The following is a 21,530-nucleotide window of genomic DNA, read 5'->3' as shown; positions in this document are numbered from 1 at the left end:
ACAAAACGTTCCCTTGAGATCTCCAATTTTCTTGAAGAGATCTCTAGTCTTTCCCATTCTGTTGTTTTCCTTGATATCTTTGCATTGTTCATTTAAGAAGGCCTTCTTGTCTCTCCTTGCTATTCTCTGGAACTCTGCATTCAGTTGGGTATATCTTCCCCTTTCTCCCTTGCTTTTCGCTTCCCTTCTTTCCTCAGCTACTTGTAAAGCCTCATCAGACAGCCACTTGGCTTTCTTGCATTTCTTTTTCTTTGGGATGGATTTCGTTGCTGCCTCCTGAACAATGTTACAGACCTCCGTCCATAGTTCCTCAGGCACTCTGTCTATCAGGTCTAATCCCTGAAATCTATTCCTCACCTCCACTGTATATTCATCAGGGATATGATTTAGGTCATACCTGAACCGTTTAGTGGTTTTCCCGACGTTCTTCAATTTAAGCCGAAATTTTGCAAGAAGCAGCTCATGATCTGAGCCACAGTCAGCTCCAGGTCTTGTTTTTACTGACTGTATGGAGCTTCTCCATCTTTGGCTGCAAAGGACATAATCAATCTTATTTCGATATTGACCATCTGGTGACGTCCATGTGTAGAGTCGCCCCTTGTGCTGTTGGAAAAGAGTGTTTGCTATGATCAGCATGTTCTCTTGGCAAAACTCTATTAGCTTTTGTCCTGCTTCATTTTGTACACCAAGGCCATGCTTGCCTGTTATCCCAGTGATTTCTTGACTTCCTACTTTAGCATTCCAATCCCCTATGATGAAGAGGACATCTTTTTTTGGTGTTAGTTCTAGAAGGTGTTGTAGGTCTTCATAGAACCGATCAACCTCAGCTTCTTCGGCCTCAGTGGTTGGGGCATAGACTTGAATTACTGTGATGTTGAATGGTTTGCCTTGGATTCGTACTGAGATCATTCTATCGTTTTTAAGATTGTACCCCAGTACTGCTTTTCCCACCCTTTTGTTGACTATGAGTGCTACTCCATTTCTTCTAAGGGATTCTTGCCCACAATAGTAGATATGATGGTCACCTGAATTAAATTCACCCATGCCTGTCCATTTGAGGTCGCTGATTCCCAAGATGTCGATGTTCAATCTTGCCATCTCATGTTTGACCACCTCCAGCTTACCTTGATTCATTGATCTGACATTCCAGGTTCCTAAACAATATTGTTCTTTACAGCATCGGATTTTCTTTTCACCACCAGACACATCCACAGCTGAGTGTCCTTTCGGCTTTGGCCCAGCCGCTTCACTCTTTCTGGCGCTACTTGGAAATACCCTCTGCTCTTCTCCAGTAGCATATCGGACACCTTCCGACCTGAGGGGCTCATCTTCTGGCATCATCTCTTTTAGCCTTGTGATACGTTCCATGGGGTTTTCTTGGCAAGAATCCTGGAGTGGGTTGCCATTTCCTTCTCCAGTGGACCACATCTTGTCAGAACTCTCTGCCATGACCTGTCCGTCTTGGGTGGCCCTGCACGGCATAGCTTATGGCTTCACTGAGTTACGCAAGCCCCTTCGCCACAACAAGGCAGTGATCCATGAAGGGGCTTCTCATTTATACATCATATATTTCCTAAACAGTGGTGCAAATCTAACCACTAAGCCACATTACTTTACAACTAAATATATAAGTCCAAAAATGTTACTGGCCTACAAAACAATTTGACTAGCAACTGGAGCTGCTGACGGAGGAGGGATGGAGAGCTGCATTTCTTTGCTAGTGGCAGAGGGGCTTCACTCCTCTTATAGTCTGTTTGGTTTCTGTGCTGGGTGCAGAGGAGGGATGGAAAACTCCGTTCTTCTTCAGCCAGTCCACTTACTTTCCTGCATGCAATCCCTGGCTGTCTGTGGCTACCAGGCTAGTGCTTAAATAAAAGGCTGAAATAGAGTAGTTACACTGTTGTTCCATTCTTACAACTGGGATTTGCATCTTTGTCTCACTGTCTCTGTTTTGCATACTTTTTTTTATAGAGGGGATGTCTTTAAAATATTCCCATACATTTGGTCTTATGACCAGCAGCTGTTAAAGTTTGTGAGGTTAGGGATGAGAATATAGGAACCTGTGAATTGTACTGTGAACTGTACAATTGTGTCCTCTCTCCTTCTTTCCAGTGTTGCTCATTTCTGCTTCATTGTGCCTTGGGTCAGGCCCACCTTCACAAAACTGAAGTAGCAAACAGAATTTAGTCTCCATGACTAAAAGGTCGAAGTAAGCTCTGATAGTTACTGGGAAGACTAGAGTAGTTTACTTTGATAGCTTCTATAATGGCCTGGTGACTGGTGTTGCAACAACCCCAGTTAATCTGGTGACAATGAAATGCCGATGGGCTTCTCTGCATGAGGCTAAAATCCTGCACCCTTACTGGGGCTTCTGCTTCTGAATTCCTTGTGGAGTTAAGATCACCTCCTTTACACATAGTTTTTTCTGGGGGGGTACTTTCTGGGCAAGTTCTAGATGTTTCATTATACAGCCACTAGATGGCACTGTGGTACAGCTGCTATATACCGGGATTCTGGAAATTCACCCCAAATTTATCATGCTTCAGAGCACAATAAAGCCTCATATTGCATTTTCCCCATTGAGAATAATGCTGCTGTAATAGCCAGAAAGCACAGGAGAGGCCCTGGAGGTTGACAGTGTCATGTAAATGACCCACAGAAAACTCTGAGTGACAAATCACAAAGCGCACAATAAAAGCCTTGTATAGAAATGCCCTATGTTTGTTAGGTAGAGTGTAAAGGTTGGATTCAGACTTAGTCATGTGTAGAATAGACCCACTGAAATATGTGGGACAAGTTAGGCTGAATCTACACATAGCAGTTATACCGTTATCATACATTATCATAACTGTTGGTGCCCATTGGTGTCATGTGTAGCAATAGTTATGATAACGGTATGATAATGGTATAACTGCTGTGTGTAGATTCAGCCTTAGTCATGACTTAAGTCACATTGATTTCAACAGGTCTGCTTTTACATATGACTACGTCTGGACCCAACCTTAAATATTTATATTTCAGAAATGATTAAATTGGTTCTTTTACATTGAGTTAAAGGACACCTTTCTATGTATCTGTAGAGGCATTGATTCCATTTAAGTACCAACTGTAGGTCTAACATGCATGTACTCAGATTATTTAGTATTAGTCCAGTTATTCCCTAAGAAAAACGTAGTATTTACAATATAAAGAACTTCAAAAAATCAGTTTTTATCTGAACTGCATGTTGTGGACATATGAAAATGCATTGTTCTTCTAATACAGGAATGGGGAATATGTGGCCCTACAGATGTTATTGTACTGCAGTTCCCATAATCCCTCACCATTGGCTATGCTGGCTAGGGCTGATGGGAGTTGAGGTCCAACAACATCTGGAGGGTCACGTGTTCCCCATCTCTGCTCTTAATATCTGAAGTGGTTCTAAGTATATCAGTGACGAAGAAAACCAGATCAAATGAACCGAGTAGATGGAGGCCATAAAAATAACGTTTTACATGTTTATTTCATTGATCTTCATACAAGCTATGGAGTTCTCATATTGCATCCTTGTTGCCACTTAAGATTTGCAGCACTGCCTTTTTACACTTCAGAAGGTCCATTGTGTTCCACTTTTCAGTTTACTAGTTCAATTTTGATAGGATTTGGAGAACAGTCCTTTCTTTTCCTTATTCTTTTGGATCCCTCAGAAGTATGTAGATGGCTAGAAGCCTCTCTTTCTTCCCCCTCACTATGTTTTTGCTCTGATCCACTGAAACAGGCTAAGTTAATTTTTTTCAAAATAAAACTACTTTGGGCAATCTTGATAAAGCTAGCTTCTCTTGTAAGGGTATATTTGTTATACAGAATATCAGTTCAGACAGTCCATTTCCACAGTTCATTCCCACATACTTTCTAGCTCAAAACAATTGGGAGTATCCTCAGTAGGAGGAAAATGGGAAAACACGTTGCTTTCAAGCATCATGAGTTACTCTGTATTGCATCAACACTCCCCCAACTTGTTACAGTATAGATAGCTGTGCTGCTTGTGTAGTTAGGAACGTCATTCATTTTCAGTGCAATTCTATACATGTCTACTCTGAAGTTACTCCCATAGAGTTCATTCGGACTTACTCCCAGGGAAATGTGCATATGACTGTAGACTTACCAAGGGTAGGAAATTCTTTGCCAGGTTATTTTGCATTACATTCACTGAGCTAATCCTAAACTTGGCAGTATACATATGCCTGCTAGGTTTTTTTAAAGTTCTAGTCATCTGAGTGTTTGTGGTCTGCCCGTTGTTCCATTTTCATAGTTCTATAATGTTATATTGTCACAATATGCAAATACAACATAAGATTGAGCTTGTTGTTGCAAGAGCCACAAGTTATTTAGCATGGACTGCTGGGAACAGCACCATATGCAGCACATAATACATAGACGATTCTCCACCTGTTGCAAAACACACCTTGGTTACCACATGTTGCAATTCATGCCCTGATCTGTGATAGCTGCTAGAGATGATTTGTTTAAAGGACAATGGATGGTGCCTCAACAAAGTCAGAATTCTGTTGATTGGTTATCTCAGCTAGTTATAAAAGATTTTTTCAAAGTGTCATGTTTATCACACTGTTTATCCCACACTGGAGGCATTCAAGACGAGGCTGGACAGCCATCTGTCAGAGATGCTCTGACTTGGATTCCTGCATTGAGCAGGGGGTTGGACTCGATGGTCTCGTAGGCCCCTTCCAACTCTACTATTCTATGATCACAAAAATAGATTAGGTAACTATTAATGAAAAGCCTAGGCGTACTGTTAATATGTTTGCAGTAGTTTCTTATAAATAATTGTGTGTATATTTTCATTTTGTAGATCAATGTTCACTAGTGGCCTTACTGAGAGTACCCAGAAAGAAGTTCGAATTGTTGGTGTTGAAGCAGAGTCCATGCATTTAGTACTGAACTATGCATATACTTCCAGAGTAACACTGACAGAGGCCAATGTGCAGGCTTTGTTCACTGCAGCTAGTATCTTCCAGATCCCTTCTATCCAGGACCAGTGTGCAAAATATATGATCAATTATTTGGACCCCCAGAACTCCATTGGAGTGTTTATCTTTGCTGATCACTATGGGCATCAGGAATTGAAAGTCAGATCACAAGATTACATTCGTAAAATGTTCCTGAGTGTCACCAAAGAGCAAGAGTTTCTCCAGCTGAGGAAAGATCAACTCGTAAGCATACTGGACAGCAATGATTTAAATGTAGACAAGGAAGAGCATGTCTATGAAAGCATCATAAGATGGTTTGAACATGAGCCCAAAAAAAGAGAAGCCCACCTGCCAGAAATTTTTGCCAAATGCATTCGCATGCCCCTGTTGGATGAAGCATTCATAGAGAAAATTCCTGCCATGTTTGCACAGGCTATAGCCCAAAACTGTGTACAGAAAGGACAAAGTAGTGCCAATGGCTATACCCAACGGCTTGGAATGACTGCTTCAGAAATGATCATCTGCTTTGATGCTGCCCATAAACACTCAGGAAAGAAGCAAACAGTGCCTTGTTTAGATTCCGTCACAGGGAGAGTATTCAAACTATGCAAACCACCCAATGATTTGCGGGAAGTGGGGATTCTCGTCTCACCTGACAATGACATTTATATTGCTGGAGGGTATAGACCAAGCAGCAGTGAGGTCTCCATAGACCACAGAGCAGAAAGTGACTTTTGGCTGTATGTTCACTCTGGCAACAGATGGATCCCTAAGGCCCCACTGCTTCGGGCCAGGATAGGCTGCAAACTGGTTCATTGCTGTGGTAAACTGTATGCAATAGGCGGTCGGGTTTATGAAGGAGATGGGCGCAACTCGCTGAAATCTGTGGAGTGCTACGATGGCCGAGAGAACTGCTGGACAGCTGTCTGTCCGATGCCTGTAGCAATGGAGTTCCATAATGCTGTGGAATATAAAGAGAATATCTATGTTTTACAGGGTAAGATGCTTTATCTGTGGAGGAGTAACTGCAGTTGGAATACTTAGCGGAAAGAGCGGTCTCATTTAGGCCTTTATTTTTGCGTAACGTCACTGAGAGTTATGCCTTGTATAAGGGCAGGGTTTTGCTCGGCCTAAACTATAGGCAATGCAAAGTTAAATCACTCCATGGTGTATGTTGACTATTTTTAATCATGGTAATATTTTGGTTTGCCGTTCAAGTGTTCAAGGTTTTGGACTAGAATTTGACACATGCCACCAGAAATTAGCACTCAGTGGAGAAACAAGTGGCATAGTCTGTAGATGATTGTGAAATCATAGCACATATGATGTTGGGAAACTAATGAATAACAGCTTTGACTGGGCCATAGCTCAATGGTAGAGCACATGGCTTGGATACAGAATGTTCAAGATTCATTCTTTGGCATCTCTAGGAAAAAGGATTGTGGGTAGCAGGGCTACCAAAGACCTGTCTCTGGCTAAGGGTCTGGAAAGCCACTGCTATTCAGAGTAGACACTACTGGGTAAAAGGTTCAGTGGTCTGACTCAGTATAATAAGGATGTTTTATATTTTCATACCATTCGTGTGGATCTTTAAGGCATATTATGTAGCACTTGCTTCTGAAAATGATTTTGCCTTCTACCACCACCCCACCCCCAATTCCTCTTACCACTCCATGCCAAATTCTTCCTTGTTGCTACCAGCTAAGAAAGCATTTAAGAGTTGCTAGTGTTTGCACACAGCAGAATAGAAGAACAACCCACCTCCTCCTCAAATCAAGACCAACATACAAGTTTGTTTGGGTTCAGGGGGAAAAAGTTAGCTCTGTTAGAGCAGGGATGAAAATGTTTTTCAGTTCGAAGACTACATTCCCTCATGGGTAACCTTTCAGGGGCCATATGCCAGTGGTAGGTGGATCTCAAAGCCAAAATTGGATGAGGCCAGGGACACCATCCATATACACGCCACTCGCACACAGCCACCCGTGACGATGAGATGATTTGCATGACATGGCTGGCTCATCATGCAGTATTTAACCCACATTTAGCTGTGTGTGGGGGGGTGCAGCTGCCATTTTAAATATGCAGCTCCTGATCATGGCAATCGGGGGTTGTGCCTTGTCATGCAAACCTGGCCACTGTGTGTTATTTGCGGGTTAAACAACCCTCACATAAGCCTACTACTAATGGAGGGTTGTGTGAGGGATGTTTAACCCTCAAATAATCCACAATGGCCACGTTTGCATGACATGGCGCAACCCCTGATTGCGCCGATCTGGGGTTACATATTGAAAACGGTGGCTGCAGAAGTCGCTGCTCATCATGGGTTTAACCCACGATGACCTGGCCATGTTGTGTGAGCCAGGTCAATAATTCCATTTAGAGATTAACTTTAGAGCTGATATGCTTACATCCAGATTATTTAATGTTAATTTGGTTATTATTTAAGAGCAAACTTGTATTTATAACTCTTAAAAAAACAACAGTGATTAAAAAACTACATGATATCTTTTTAAGCACCAAAGGGAGCTGTTCTTCCAATGCAAATATTAGGTGCAGCAAGATCAAGATAGGGACTGCAGTGGTGGGTGAAGAGTTAAAGCCCCCCAACGCTTCCCCAAATGTAGGGCCCTACATTTTCTGTTCATTTTGAAAAAGTAATTCACACAATTGCTAATTGTGTAAATGACATTATGTCTAGTTTGGCCCTTAGAGCTCATTTAACTTGTGGCAATTGGGTACATTTGTACAATACGTCTAAAGCTGTATGTATGTCTGGAGTGACTTCTGATTATCATCATCATCATCATCATCTATATACTGCCTTATTTGCTAAAAAGCCATCAGGTTGGTGTACAACAATTTAAAACAATAAAACCTTAGCACAATAAAAATAGGAACATTAAAAACAAAACTGCGTTATTAAAAAGGCTAAATTAAAAGATGTTATTGCTTAGGGAATGAACAACTATTTAATGCAGAGATGTTTATGCTTATAATGCTTGAATTTAATTACTGGTACTCAACTGTTGATGTCAATAGCATGACGTTTCCTAGATCAAAGCTTCCAGGTGGATCCCTGCATTACTGTTTGCTGCACTCAGGAGAAAATACTTCTTCTTCTTGAGTTTGCACTTGTGATTATATCAACTGTAACTACATCCAGCAGTAATTCTAAGCACGACTGTAACAATCTCTGTCATGTGGAAGCATAATAGCCTAAATATTTGATTTAATACCTAAGAACTTTATTTCCCCTCCATTTGCAGGTCTGGTGCCTACAGTATTACTAATTTCTGCTTGATTTTTGTGCATAAGAACTGGACATTTTCCAGTCATGAGTCCCAGTTCCATGAGTCCCAAGGAAGCGCGAAGCTGTTCCTTTCTCCATATACCCTTGTAAGGGGATATAGTAGGCATTTCAAACCTATAAACCTTGGGCCATGTGTAGTTTGTGTTAATTAATTCAATTTATCTCCCACAATTTCCAGTACGGGGTTGTATCCAATGTTAGTCTTATTTGGAGTAGACCCACTGAAATGAATGGGACTTAAGTTTGAATAACATTGGATGCAACCCATTGCATCCAAAGCGGAAACCAGCAATGATGATGATAGAAATCCAGTAACACACTTTCTTTTAGTTCTGTAGCCTTTGGCCATATGTGGTCTTCCATGTTCTTGGTAGACTTTGTTTTACGATACAGGGAGGGGTGAAAACTACGAAGAAGAGGATTTATCAACATGCAGCCTAGGAGTGGCAGGTTTGACATGCCTGCCATATACGATAGAACACTTTTCTCATCATAGAATACGTGTTGGGGGCAAACCAAAAGAACAGTGGATGTCATTAAATCAGGCTTTTAAAGAACATTCAAAATATTCTTAGCCCACAACAATGATAGTAGCTCACCTGCCCATGCAGATATGAATGTTTAAAAAACGGATTAAAAATAAGTGCTCCTTATCTCGAAAGCTTAAAAACCAAGGTAATAAACAGCTGTTCTGCGGTTCTAGATTTTTTTAAAAATTAAAGGAAGTATACTTTGACATTTTTCTTACCTTGGTATAACTTTATACCTTGGTATAAATCTCCCCCCGCCCCGAAAGAAGGGCTGAGAGGATATAGAAGGCTCACATTATTAAAGCCTTAAACATGTTTAAAATGACCTAAGCCATTTTTAAACTTGCTGACCAGGACACCTGTTTAGAAGAAAGGAACTGTTCATAGCAGGGCTTTACATATTTGTTTTTTAAAATAGATGTCCCTAGCTTCCCCCCTCCTCCAGATATCCGAAGCTTAATGAATCAAGGCTGAACCTGTGTTAATTGTTATAGACTAGAGGGCCTGAGCCTAAGGAAAATGTCTTTCCCACTGAAGAATCACATATGTGCACAAGAGGGGTGGGGTAAGGGAGGACGCTTTAGGGTGCAAACCTATGCATGTTTAGACAGAATTTTTCTTCCCTATCTTTCTGAGGAATGCTGGGAGTTGTAGGACATTTTTATATCTGAACATGCAAAGGATTGCACCCTAAAATTCTTAAAATAGGAAACTTCTAATTGGATTCTGAAAACTGCAAGTGGAATAAACCTACAAAATCACCGTTCAGTCTCTTCTCTTTGCCCTTGTCCTACTTGTTACACTCGGGCCCAAATTAGTTAGCCCTGGCATGCAAGAATTTTTTTAAGTCTCTGGTGTGTGGCAAGGGTATGGTAATTGTGGGGGAGGGGCTGTGCCAGCTGTTCATGGTAGGAGGAAAGCTCTCATTGTTGCCATTGTGCTTCCATTTCAGGTAGCAGTTGCAAAAGGCTCCTGATTCTGGCTGGGACTGTGGTTGTTGTCACGACGTATTCTATTTCACATTGAGACACGCATGTATTTCAGTGACGTACATGTATCCTCTGACATACCTGCTAGGGACAATCACCTAAAAATATATATAAATTACAACTTTGAAACTGCCAAACTTGCCTAATATTGTATTTGCAATTGGCATACATTCATTTTTACTAATGTGAATTTGTGAAACAGAACATTTTCCATGGAAAAATACAGCACTGGAAAAATTTCTGCCCTGCGTCACTGCCAGCAACATTGCCATAATCCTGCTCTCTCTGTCTCTCCCCACCCCCCTCCAAACACACACCAGCTATTTATTTTTTAAAACATCTTGCACTCCAGGGCAAACCCTGTGAAGTCACACCTAGTTTGCCCATACAATAAATTCACATTAACATCTAATGAACTTTGCTGACATCAAGAAATTAAAGGAGATAAGGGCTCAAAGCAAGAGCATAACATCCTAGGGGAGCTCTACCATTGGCAGGAAAAATGTAGCAAATGTGGTTTGCGCAACAAATTGGGAGGCTTCTGGTGGGAAGGTACTGGCTAGATAATCCACACATGTGCACTGAAAGCTGTGTTGGCCCTTGATAGGTCTGTGAAAGGGTTAAACCTATGGTGGAGACCTGCAGAAAAACAGAGGCCCTGGGTCAGCACCTGTTCGTCTGGGAGCAATTTGTACCCTCCTGGCAAGTGGATAAGTGGGATATTTATGAGCCTCAGTTAAATCCTCAGTGGAACAGAATTTCCACTCATTTATTTCAAATGAGGTAGTAAATACTGATGATTACGAAGTACATGTAGAACAGAATAAAACATGTCCTAGGTTGATGTGAACATGCATGGTATCTTTAGAAAGTGATTTCTCTTGTAAGTGTACTGGCCGTACACAAACTGGAAATTCACTGATGTGTACCAGTGTGTTTCAGAACTGTTTCTTAGTTTAAACTGTTCCAGGAGTCACATGTTGAGATCAGAAAAATATAATGTGGAATACCTTGTTACATCAAACTTGGACTACTGTAATGTGTTCTATGTGGGGCTACCCATAAAGAGTAATCGGGTGTCTCCGTGCAAAACACAACTGCTTGACTGCTAACTGGTGTATGTTATCAAAACCAAATTACATCTGTCTTGAAATGCCAGCAGTGTTTGTCAGTTGTTTTCCGGGCTCAATTCAGGGTGTTGGTTTTAAATTTTTAAAGCCCTAAACGGCTTAGGACCTGGCTATCTGAGGGACTGCCTGTCTCATTATGAACCTGTCCAGTTATTAAGATTTGCAGGAGAGGCCCTTCTGAAGGTACTCTTACAGAGAACTTTTTTGGGGACATGTGGGAAAGGGCTTCTTCTTGTGTCACTCAAATTGGGGAATGCACTTCCTCAATAATTATGCTTGCCCCCCCCCCCCCTTTGGCTTTAAGAAAGGGTGTGAAGACTCCTATCTTTAATTGAGAGATTAGGGCTTTTAAATTATATAATTGTTACAATGTTTTTAATTGTCTTATCTTTTATGGTTTTAAATTGTTCACTGCCTTGATGGGTTATTAGCAAAACAGTTGGTATATAAATATATATAATACACCTAATGTATTACAATCTGCTTTCATAACTAATTAAAGTGAATAACTTTTGTATGTAGAATCATAGAATAGTAGGGTTGGAAGGGGCCTACAAGGCCATCGAGTCCAACCCCCTGCTCAATGCAGGAATAAATGCAGGAATATGTAGTGAAGGGACAACAGTGCACTCCACTCAGATATGTTTGCTCTGGACCACTACCTATATTGAACAAAACCGGTAGCTACTTCCAATAATCAGTAGTGTTCACTGAATTCAGTGGGATTTACAAAACCTGTTTAGGATTGCCAGCTAAGTTTATGGAAACCATCTCTTAATTTGGAGAGAATTACCTTGTGCCAACATATTTTAATAAATAAGGAAAGCGCTATATTTATTCTGTTTTAGTAACTCATATCCAACTCCTTCCAAGTTATTTCATAGGCCAAAGACTATGAATCTTTTATCACTACATTAAGATTCAAGAAAGAATTCCCACTGTGGCCCTCCAGATCTCTACTTTGGCATTCTTATGCATTAAGACACTGACTTGTGTCTTAAACTGTTCAATCTGAAATGGTGGGTAGTGCCAGCCACTTCTGTATGCCGCAAGTTACCACTAGCACTACCTGGGGCTGATTCACGTAAGTTTTGGGACTCTTTGTCCAGTTTCTTCTGGTGAAGCACTCCATCTGGCCAGTCCTTACACCCAGATCTCAATTTTAGAATATGGCTGCAAGCAGGTTTTGCTGGTGAGCAGGCTAAATTGGGGTGGGTTGACCTGGGGTGCTATGGTGATTGCTTTAATTGTGATCATCCGATTGTTTGGACAATCATGGGGGGAAAAGAAGCCATTGTGGCTTCTCCCTCCACACCTGTCATTTACATAATTACCCGTGCTACAGCAGGGGTTGGCGTGTCTTCTGATGCTTGGCATGCAACATGGCAGGGGAGGCTTTGTACCCACTCTACAACCCCTACGGCAAGTCGTGGGTTGTAGGGTGGGCACAAAGTCGCCCCTGCTGTGCCGCATGCCGGGATCAGATGAGACACCAACCTGTGCTGCAGTGTAGGCAATTATATAAACGATGGGTGTGCGAGCAGCATGCGTGGGGGCAGGGGGAGAAGCTACGATGGCTTCTTTTCCCCCTGTGATCGTCTGAACCCAGATATTGTCAAAAAGAAAGAAATCACCACAGATGGGGGAGGTCTCCCCCCCAAACTGGTATGAATTAGGCCATAGGGGTTCGCGGCCTGTTACATTCTGGGCCAGGGAGAGAGACGGTGGAACCCTCGGTACACGCTGTGACAAGTTTGCATGGCACTTTGAGGATAAAGTCGCTCAGATTCGTCATGAATTGGGCACCACCATTAATGCAGTTCCATTGGTAGAGGTGTTCAGAGCACCGTCTGGTCCAGTTTTATTGGATGAGTTTCAGTTACTGAGGCCTGAGGATGCGGACAAGGTGCTTGGCCAAGTCCGATCGACCACTTGTGTGCTTGACCCTTGCCCTTCATGGCTTATTAAATCAAACAAGGAGGGGTTGTCCGGCTGGGTCCAGGAGGTTGTAAATTCCTCCTTGAGAGAGGGAGTGGTGCCTGCCGCTTTAAAAGAGGCGGTAATTAGACCACTCCTGAAAAAGCCTAACCTGGACCCAGAGGATGTTAACAATTCTAGGCCAGTGGCCAACATCCCCTTCCTGGGCAAGGTGCTTGAGCGGGTGGTTGTAGGACAGCTCCAGGCACTGTTGAATGAAACGGATTATCTAGGTCCATTTCAATCAGGCTTCAGGCCTGGTTTTGGAACGGAAACTGCCTTGGTCGCCCTGTGGGATGACCTCTGCCGGGAGAGGGACAGGGGGAGTGCGACCCTGTTGCTTCTCCTGGACCTCTCAGCGGCTTTCGATACCATCGACCATGGTATCCTTCTGGATAGGTTGTCTGGGTTAGGAGTTGGAGGCATTGCACTACAGTGGTTCTGCTCCTACTTGGATGGCCGATTCCAGAAGGTGGTGCTGGGGGATTATTGCTCTGTGCCATGGCAATTGTGCCATGGGGTTCCACAGGGCTCTATTTTATCCCCCATGCTGTTTAACATCTACATGAAACCGCTGGGGGAGGTTATCCGGAGGTGTGGGCTGAGGTGCTATCAATATTCAGATGAAACCCAGCTCTACCTCTCTTTCTCATCAAAACCAGTTGAGGCAGTGGCTGTTCTGAATCAGTGCCTGGGCACGGTAATGGCCTGGATGAGGGCCAATAAACTGAAACTCAATCCAGACAAGACGGAGGTACTGTTAGCGGGTGGTTCTTCTGCCCGGCTAGGTGGTATTCAACCTGTTCTGGAGGGGGTTGCACTCCCCCTAAAGGATCAGGTTCGTAGTTTGGGGGTGCTCTTGGATCCAGAACTGTCACTTGAGGCACAGGTGAACTCAGTGGCACGGAGCACTTTTTATCAGCTTAGGCTGGTATACCAACTGCGCCCTTATCTGGACAGAGATAGCCTAGCTACAGTTATCCATGCTCTGATAACTTCTCGTCTGGATTACTGCAATGCGTTATACGTGGGGCTGCCTTTGAAAACGGTCCGGAAACTTCAGCTGGTCCAAAATAGGGCAGCAAGATTGTTAACAGGGACTGGCCTGCGAGCTCATATTATGCCAGTACTTTTCCAGCTGCACTGGCTGCCAGTCCATTTCCGGGCCCGAGTCAAAGTGCTGGTGTTAACGTTTAAAGCCCTTAACGGCTTGGGGCTAGGTTACCTGAAGGATCGCCTCCTCCCATATGTGCCTGCCCGGACCGTAAGGTCATTGTCAGCGGCCCTTCTCCGTGAGCCCCTGCCAAAGGAAGTGAGGCGGGTGGCTACTAGGAGGAGGGCTTTTTCTGCTGTGGCACCCCGGCTCTGGAATGAGCTCCCTAGTGAGGTTCGCCTGGCGCCTACATTGTATTCCTTTCGGCGCCAGGTGAAGACCTTTTTATTTTCCTAGGCATTTTAGCTTTCTAAATTTTTATCTTTGCTGTTTTAAATTTGTATTTTAAACTCCTGCACTGCTGCTAGATTTTATTGTGGTTGTATTGTTATATTGTGGTTTTAATGTTCTATATATTTTAAATTGTTTTATTGTGTGTTTGGTTTTAATTTTTGTAAACCGCCCAGAGAGCTTTGGCTATTGGGCGGTATAGAAATTAAATAAATAAATAAATAAATAAATAAGGGGCTCTGTATAATTATGAATAACAATGCTGATGATATTTCGATAGTTATGAAAACATTAGTGTATATGTAGAGATATTTTCTGCTATTGCCAAGTGAGAATAACTGTCCCCATTTATTGCAGAAGCATTTGATTAGGAAAACTGGTTTTGTTTCTATATATGTACTAACTTCTCAGTGTTTTTCATATAAAGGGCCGTGCCATGATTTAGTTGTATAATAATAAAGTTATAAATACTGCCAAAGTTAGGTATGTATTTGGGAATATGACTTTAAAGCAGCAGTTACTGTGAAGTATATTTATTCAAGTCAACTGGGCTACTCTATAGTAAAAGATTTGATGAGGCTCTTATGGTACTGTATTAATCTGACGAAATACCCTTTGGAAAGGCGGAAGGCCAAACTGTTATTCTAGTGTTTGCCAAGTATTGTCTTAAGGCAAACTCTTTCAGTTCTTACATTTTGTTTTCTCTTTCTTTCTGTCTTTAGGAGAATTTTTCCTCTGCTATGATCCTCGAAAAGATTACTGGGGTTTCTTAACTCCCATGACTGTGCCTAGGATCCAGGGTTTAGCAGCTGTGTACAACAGCTCCATCTACTACATTGCTGGAACCTGTGGAAACCATCAGCGTATGTTTACCGTAGAGGCCTATGACATTGAGTTGAATAAGTGGACTCGAAAAAGAGACTTCCCATGTGACCAGTCCATTAATCCATATATTAAACTTGTTGTCCTGAAAAATAAACTTCATTTGTTTGTTCGAGCTACTCAAGTCACTGTTGAAGAACACGTCTTCAGAACCAGCAGGAAGAATTCTCTTTATCAGTATGATGAAGTTACTGATCAGTGGCAGAAGGTGTATGAGACCCCAGATAAACTCTGGGATCTTGGACGTAATTTTGAATGTGCTGTTGCTAAATTGTATCCACAGTGTCTTCAGAAAGTTCCTTGACTTTTTTTCTTCTCTTTTCATTGGTAAAAGGCCTTAGTGACTTTGGTATTTAATGACAGCAGAAAAATCTGTTTTTAAAGAAAACCCAATTCAATTCTCTCAGTATTTAATGTGAGCTGAAATGGATGGCTTTTTTTTTTTTTTTTACATGGGGATGGGTGCTCTTTAAAGGTTGCAGTGGGGAGAAGGGAATTAGTGGTTTAGTTTCCTAATGGATGTTTTCCTGCGGAGAAAGGAGTGGGTTACAAAGTGCAATTATCAGCATTTTCTCTGCTAGAGTTATTTGATCATGTTGTTCTAGACTGACAGTTTGACTAAAAGCAAGGGTAGATGGATTGAGGTAACTATGCACTATAGTGAGAGCAAATCTAACATGAATAGCTAAGGTGAAGAGAGCAAGTTTGAAATGACTTCTTATTTAAAATACGGGTAAAATCTGAGGCAATATCACTAGTCTGCTATTTTAGATTCAGTGACACTAAATAGGCAAATTACCTGGTCCTTATACCTCTTCCGTATGTACTGAAATACTGTATGCATATAAGTTGTGGTAGCATCTACAGAAATATTAACACTTGCAGAAGAACATGAGCTACTGTTTGAAAAAGAGATGGCCTACATCTGGTGGCTACATTGCTTCTCTTTGAGTTTAGTTTTAGTGCGTGGGGGCGTCTATTCTTAATCTTCCTGTGGCTTCATGAGAGCCATTTTCTGTCAATTAAATATAGAGCTTCAAAAGCAGTTGAATGTGTTGGTCATCACATAAAGGGCTTAAACCCAATGGTGCTAGTACGTTTTTAATACTTGTAAGTCTGAAATGGGTCAAATGGGACTGCTAGCTTAAGACAGTCAATTAGTATTAATGTCTCTAGTCTTAAGCATGTCTCTTGCTGCTTTATGTGTGAACCACTGTTTTATTTGAACTTCTCTTGTGGACCTGGTTCTTATGGAGAATAAGGATAGGCTAAGTAGTCTTAATGGTTGTTTGGGGAGAGTTCCATCTCTTAGATTAAGCGCTAAATGCACTTTCTTTGGTCCATCCTCCCATAACTCTGACAATGTAGCTTGGGACACTCTTAGTCAACCAAAATTGGCTGAGTTAGGCTGCAATCCTGTGCCCATTTACCTTCGAGGAAGCCCCACTGAACACAGTATGACTTCCTAGTAAACATGCATAGGATTGCACTGTGATATAGCTGGCTGTTGGGAACATAATACTGGGCCATCTTACAAAAAATATGGCATGCTAACCCATCACCTTCTGGTGCCATTTTGGCATGTGTTTGACTCGCAGCTAATGAATTCTGATTGAACAATATTTGCTCCCAGTCGTTCTAATATAAAAGCTGTTCTGGCTGTTGTTAGTATTCTTGGATCCTTCTAGATGTTGCCTGGTCTCTTGCCATCCAGTTGTTTCTGGAATAATGTGAAAGTTTGCACTACTGAGCTTTTTTGTGACCCAAGGATAGCCACATTTAGAAATTTACGCACACACTTTTGGAACAGGGTAAGAGTCTAGGTCCTTGTGACATTGTGTCTCTTAATTCTACATCTGAATTGACTTAAGTTTTTTTAAACATCTCTTAAGTAGATGGATCTAAAAGATTAATAGTACATCTCTTAACTGGCATTTCTTTGCAAGGGATAACAATAGTTAAGAATTAAACATGCCCTGCTTTCACCTTAGTTCAGTTTTAGTTTTGTTTTAAAAGATGACTTGCCTTTATATCCAAGGATGGCCATTACTTTTGACTTCATAGATAGTTAAGTCAGTCAAGCTGTCGTTAAAGAGATTAAATTTAGAAATGTGTTGGTTCAGTAAACATGGTCTTGTAATCCTCAGTAAGGTTTTATGTTAATATGGTCCTACTTGACTTTGTATGTTTTAAAACTTGCACAATATACTGAACATACAACTGTGAACTAAAAGGATAATAAAGCTTCCTTCTGTTACATACCTCATCTTCCAGAGATTCAGCAAGCCACTTTTTCTGTGGGCTTCTTCATATAGCATGCTGGAGGTACAGTAGTCTAGATGCTGAGACAAAACACCCATGAGTATCTGTAATGATGTGACTAATTTCTCTTCATTCATACAACATTCAGATATCAGGCTAATAAAGAATCTGCGCTGGGTGGCTGCAGTTTAACACTTGTAAATGCCATATTTTCACATTTAACTCTTGCCTCAGTAGCACTCAATTTGGGGAGTGGCAATGATGCAGAGTTGCATAGTCAAGATGCATACCACATCTGATCCTGCGCCTGACCTTCTCTGCAGCCAATTGGAGATGTAAACTAGTGCTGCAGTGTGTCCGAATGGTTCAGCGTAGTTTTAATTCAGCATTACAAGGCTGTGTTGCATGCCCTTGCCATTAAGAAGTAACAACAGGAAAAGAATGAAGGGCCATGAAACACTCTCCAGATACCATAGGTTTAACCCCAGGGCTGAAATAGTCAACTGTGCTCAGTCCACAGCCTATTGTGGTGGGTGACTAGTCTCCTGCCTTAGATGTGAATTCTAGTGCTTCTCCAAATGAAAGACTAAGGCTTTGATGTCTTAAGCATAGCTGCTGAGACTGAATTTTTAAATAAGTTCTGGTTTCTTGAAGATACTGTTCACAAATATAATTGTCCAGTTGCTTTCATGTATTTAACTTTTCTTACTACTTAGTTGGCTATATTTGCGCTGTTGTAAGCCTCTTAGCTGCAAACTTTCTGAAGCACCCTCCCTTAAACATTAGTATTTTTGTTGTTGTTGCAAAAAAGGTGTTATGTATCTTTCAAAAAGTTCAGTTGGAAATCTTTACCAGACTTATTGCTGCTTTTTGACAATCTTCTGTATTTATTTAGTACACATGTCATTCTGACTTGAAATTTAAGAAATTAGCTTAAGTTAGCAAATGACCCTGTTGTGTGATGTATAGAAATACAATATGCTGTGGTTAATTCTGCAGTAGGTTTGTTTTTAATTTTCATCTGCACTAAATACAAAGATCTTTGTCTAACCATTCACACTGGGGGGGCGGGTTTGACTGTAGTATGCTTGAAAGCTAACTTGTGATTTATTTGCCATGAGGTGGAATACATTGAGTCTTATGCATGAATAATTATTTAAGCAGTAATATTAACTGAGGAGTTTTAGTTGTTTACATGTTTCGAAGTTATCCAGTGAGAATTTGCCAGTGTAAACTTGCTTTTGAAAAATCTGATTCTGAAACAACCCTGCACAGCGTGAGAACAGATGACACAAACCTGCACCGAAGTTACCATAATTGCTAACCTGTGCAGGGCTATATTTGATCTTTCTGCCCAACTTCTTTTCTTGCTTTAGCTTATCTTGTTGAGACATCACTCTTCCACTTATAATTATTATTATTTTAAACAGGCTGGGGAAAAGCTCCCAGTTTTTATTCCAAAACTTTGAAGGCACAGTCCACCAAGCATTGCTGTTGTACATTAACCACAGCCTTGCTCATGCCCCATGGAAATGAAGTAAGGTCATGCAGCAACAGCGCTTGGTGGGCTGCTCCCCTAAACTGCCACGGCTGTCATAGACATGACTCATGGTTGTCTGTGCTGTGCATGTGGTTTGCATACTATCAAAAAGCACCCTGTGTTCTGCTATCTGTTTAGAAATGGCATCAGATGTTCAGCGCTCAGGTATGTTAGTAAGAAGTACTGTAGTCCTCTGAGGGCAAATGTGTGGATTTTAAAACATTTTGCCATAATTGCACAATTTTGCATTTTTACTTAATGTCATGTTAATTTTCTTAATAAACCTGTTCAAATATAGCGGGCAGCAGTGGTTTTATTTTGGTTGCTTTTGTCTTAAATTTATAACACATTCCTGGAAGGTTGTGGCCTGGAATTAATAACTTTAAAAATTTAAAACGATCTCTCTACTATAGGCTCATTCATAGAAGCCTGGTTATAGTTGTACCTTTTCCCCCACTTCTCCATCTGAGCCATGCTTAAAGGGAGCACCTGAAATCTTTCCCACAAGTGGAAGTTACCACTCTACATGTCACTCCTCAGCTCAAATATGGAAGGTTTGCAGAGGTGAGCTGAGCGGAATGATTCAGATGACCTGTTACATAAATCTGATCACAACGAGCAGCTGATTCATGTGAAGTGCCTGTAGCATCAAACTAAACTTGATGCTCAGTCATGTGAATGTTTTCCCTTGTCTGTCCCCCCCTTGCCCCCCACCTCACAAAGTTGCAAGCTCTCGGGGGAAAAAGGAGCTTGGGGAAGCAATTTCAATTGGAAAACATCCCACACAGAGTTAAAACTACTCCGCACGCAGTGTTTCAGCTCCATGGCTGCTTTGAGTGGGGTGGGGGAACAGAGTGTGTTGTGTACTGTTAAACAAAAATGAGGAAACTGTTCATGTGGCTTGGCATCACATATTGCTTAATTCTAAATACTTGCCCAAATAGAAATGTAATTCCTGGCTTCTAAAATGCTTATTTCTTTAATTAATAGATTTCTATGCCACTGCTCATATTTAAAAATATTTCTAAGCAGTATGAAAGTAGAAGAAAAAATTCTTGTGTTTTTTTTTACATTTTTTTTCAGTGGTGCAGAAGTTGGACAGAGTGGGCTCATGACTGAGCACATGCAAAACTGACAGACCAGATATAGATTGATTCATTCATTCCTAGTTGCTTAACAGTAGAATTAATTTTGGCAATATGGGGCCTACTACTAATCTGTGACTGCTTGTTTATCCCTTTAATTTTGTTGGAACCAGACATACACTGGGTTCACACAAGATGACAACCCACAGTCAAGGTTGAACCATGGGTTGTTATTGAACTGTGGATTGTTGTTCAACCATGGGTTGTTGGGTTGTGTGAACCCAGCTGAGCTAACAAACCATGGCTTGTTAACCACAAGCAACCCATGAAGAGGACACATGGTTTGTTGCTGGGTTGTGAACTGTGGGTTGCCTGTGGCTAACAAACCATGGTTTATTAGCATGGCTGGAACCACACAAGACGACAGCCCATGGTTCAACAACAGCCCATGGTTCAACAACAGCCCATGGTTCAACCCATACACAGCCTTGAGTGTGGGTTGTCATGTTCGGTAAACCCAGCCAGTGTGGGGATGACTAAACTATTCATCAGGTCATATTAGAATGTCTCCTTCCAGATCTTACCTTTTTTCATCCTTGTAAGCCCGGATGGTTTGTTTCTTTTGGTTTGTTTCTTCATTGCTGCATGTCTCTTAAAAACAACAACCTCTTTCCTATATTCACCGAGAAATCCATGCAAATTGCTCCACATTTTCATACTCCGTTGAGAGAACACTTTGAATGTGGTAAAGTCTTTATATCCCAACAAAATACATTGCCTCAGCATCTCTGTAGGAAGGAGGTTTTCACTGCCATAGTGCTACACTTCCCTTGGTGGAGAGGGTTGGAAATTAACTCAAATCAGGATGATCTCTCAATAAAGTGTAGCCTCTGAGAAATAGTGCACCTGTTGTCAGTTGGCAGGAGACTACTAAGAAGACTAGTACAAAGAAATGACAGAGCTCTACACTGACAACGGTGATTGGTTGGGCTAATTGCCACACTGTATGTGGGACCACATGTGCACAGTTGTCCTGAATAAAATACCATGCATGAAGGTATACCATGCAAGTGAAAAGACATGTTATTTTTTAAACTGGATGTTTGGTAACACTCTGAATTGCAGAACTAGGTTCATATCAGTGCTGGCATCTTCAGGCAGCTCCCTCGACCCCCACTTCTCCCCAGCACTTGCCCTGGGTCCAATTTAAAAAAGAAATCCCAGCCTGGTGCTACAAGCAGTAGATGTTTTTGTCTACTTGCCATTTCAGTTTCCCACAATGCCCCTGACACAACAGATCCATAGAATTATGGGAAATTCACATGGCAGCTAGGCCCAGCTCTTCACAGAATACTGCAGCTGCTGCCTGCCACCACCTTTACCAGGGGGACCAGTAGAAGAACCAGTGGGCACT

At 41.6% G+C, this 21,530-nt stretch overlaps 1 protein-coding gene across 1 annotated transcript in view; it reads left to right on the top strand.

Moving 5' to 3' along the window:
* KBTBD8 (kelch repeat and BTB domain containing 8) overlaps positions 1–21,320 on the top strand; it is a 29,040-nt gene extending 7,720 nt beyond the window's left edge. The window contains exons 3-4 of the mRNA XM_084840451.1: positions 4,850–5,964; positions 15,070–21,320. Of these exons, the coding sequence (XP_084696577.1) occupies positions 4,850–5,964; positions 15,070–15,533 (1,579 nt within the window). The 3' untranslated portion in view covers positions 15,534–21,320. The remainder of the gene's footprint in view (positions 1–4,849; positions 5,965–15,069) is intronic.
* The last annotated feature ends 210 nt before the right edge of the window (positions 21,321–21,530 follow it).

This window comes from Heloderma suspectum, chromosome 2 (assembly GCF_057233095.1).
Source record: "Heloderma suspectum isolate Gila_16-S chromosome 2, 16-S_ref, whole genome shotgun sequence".
Taxonomy (NCBI): Eukaryota; Metazoa; Chordata; class Lepidosauria; order Squamata; family Helodermatidae; genus Heloderma; species Heloderma suspectum.
This window is presented reverse-complemented; position numbering and strand designations above follow the sequence as displayed.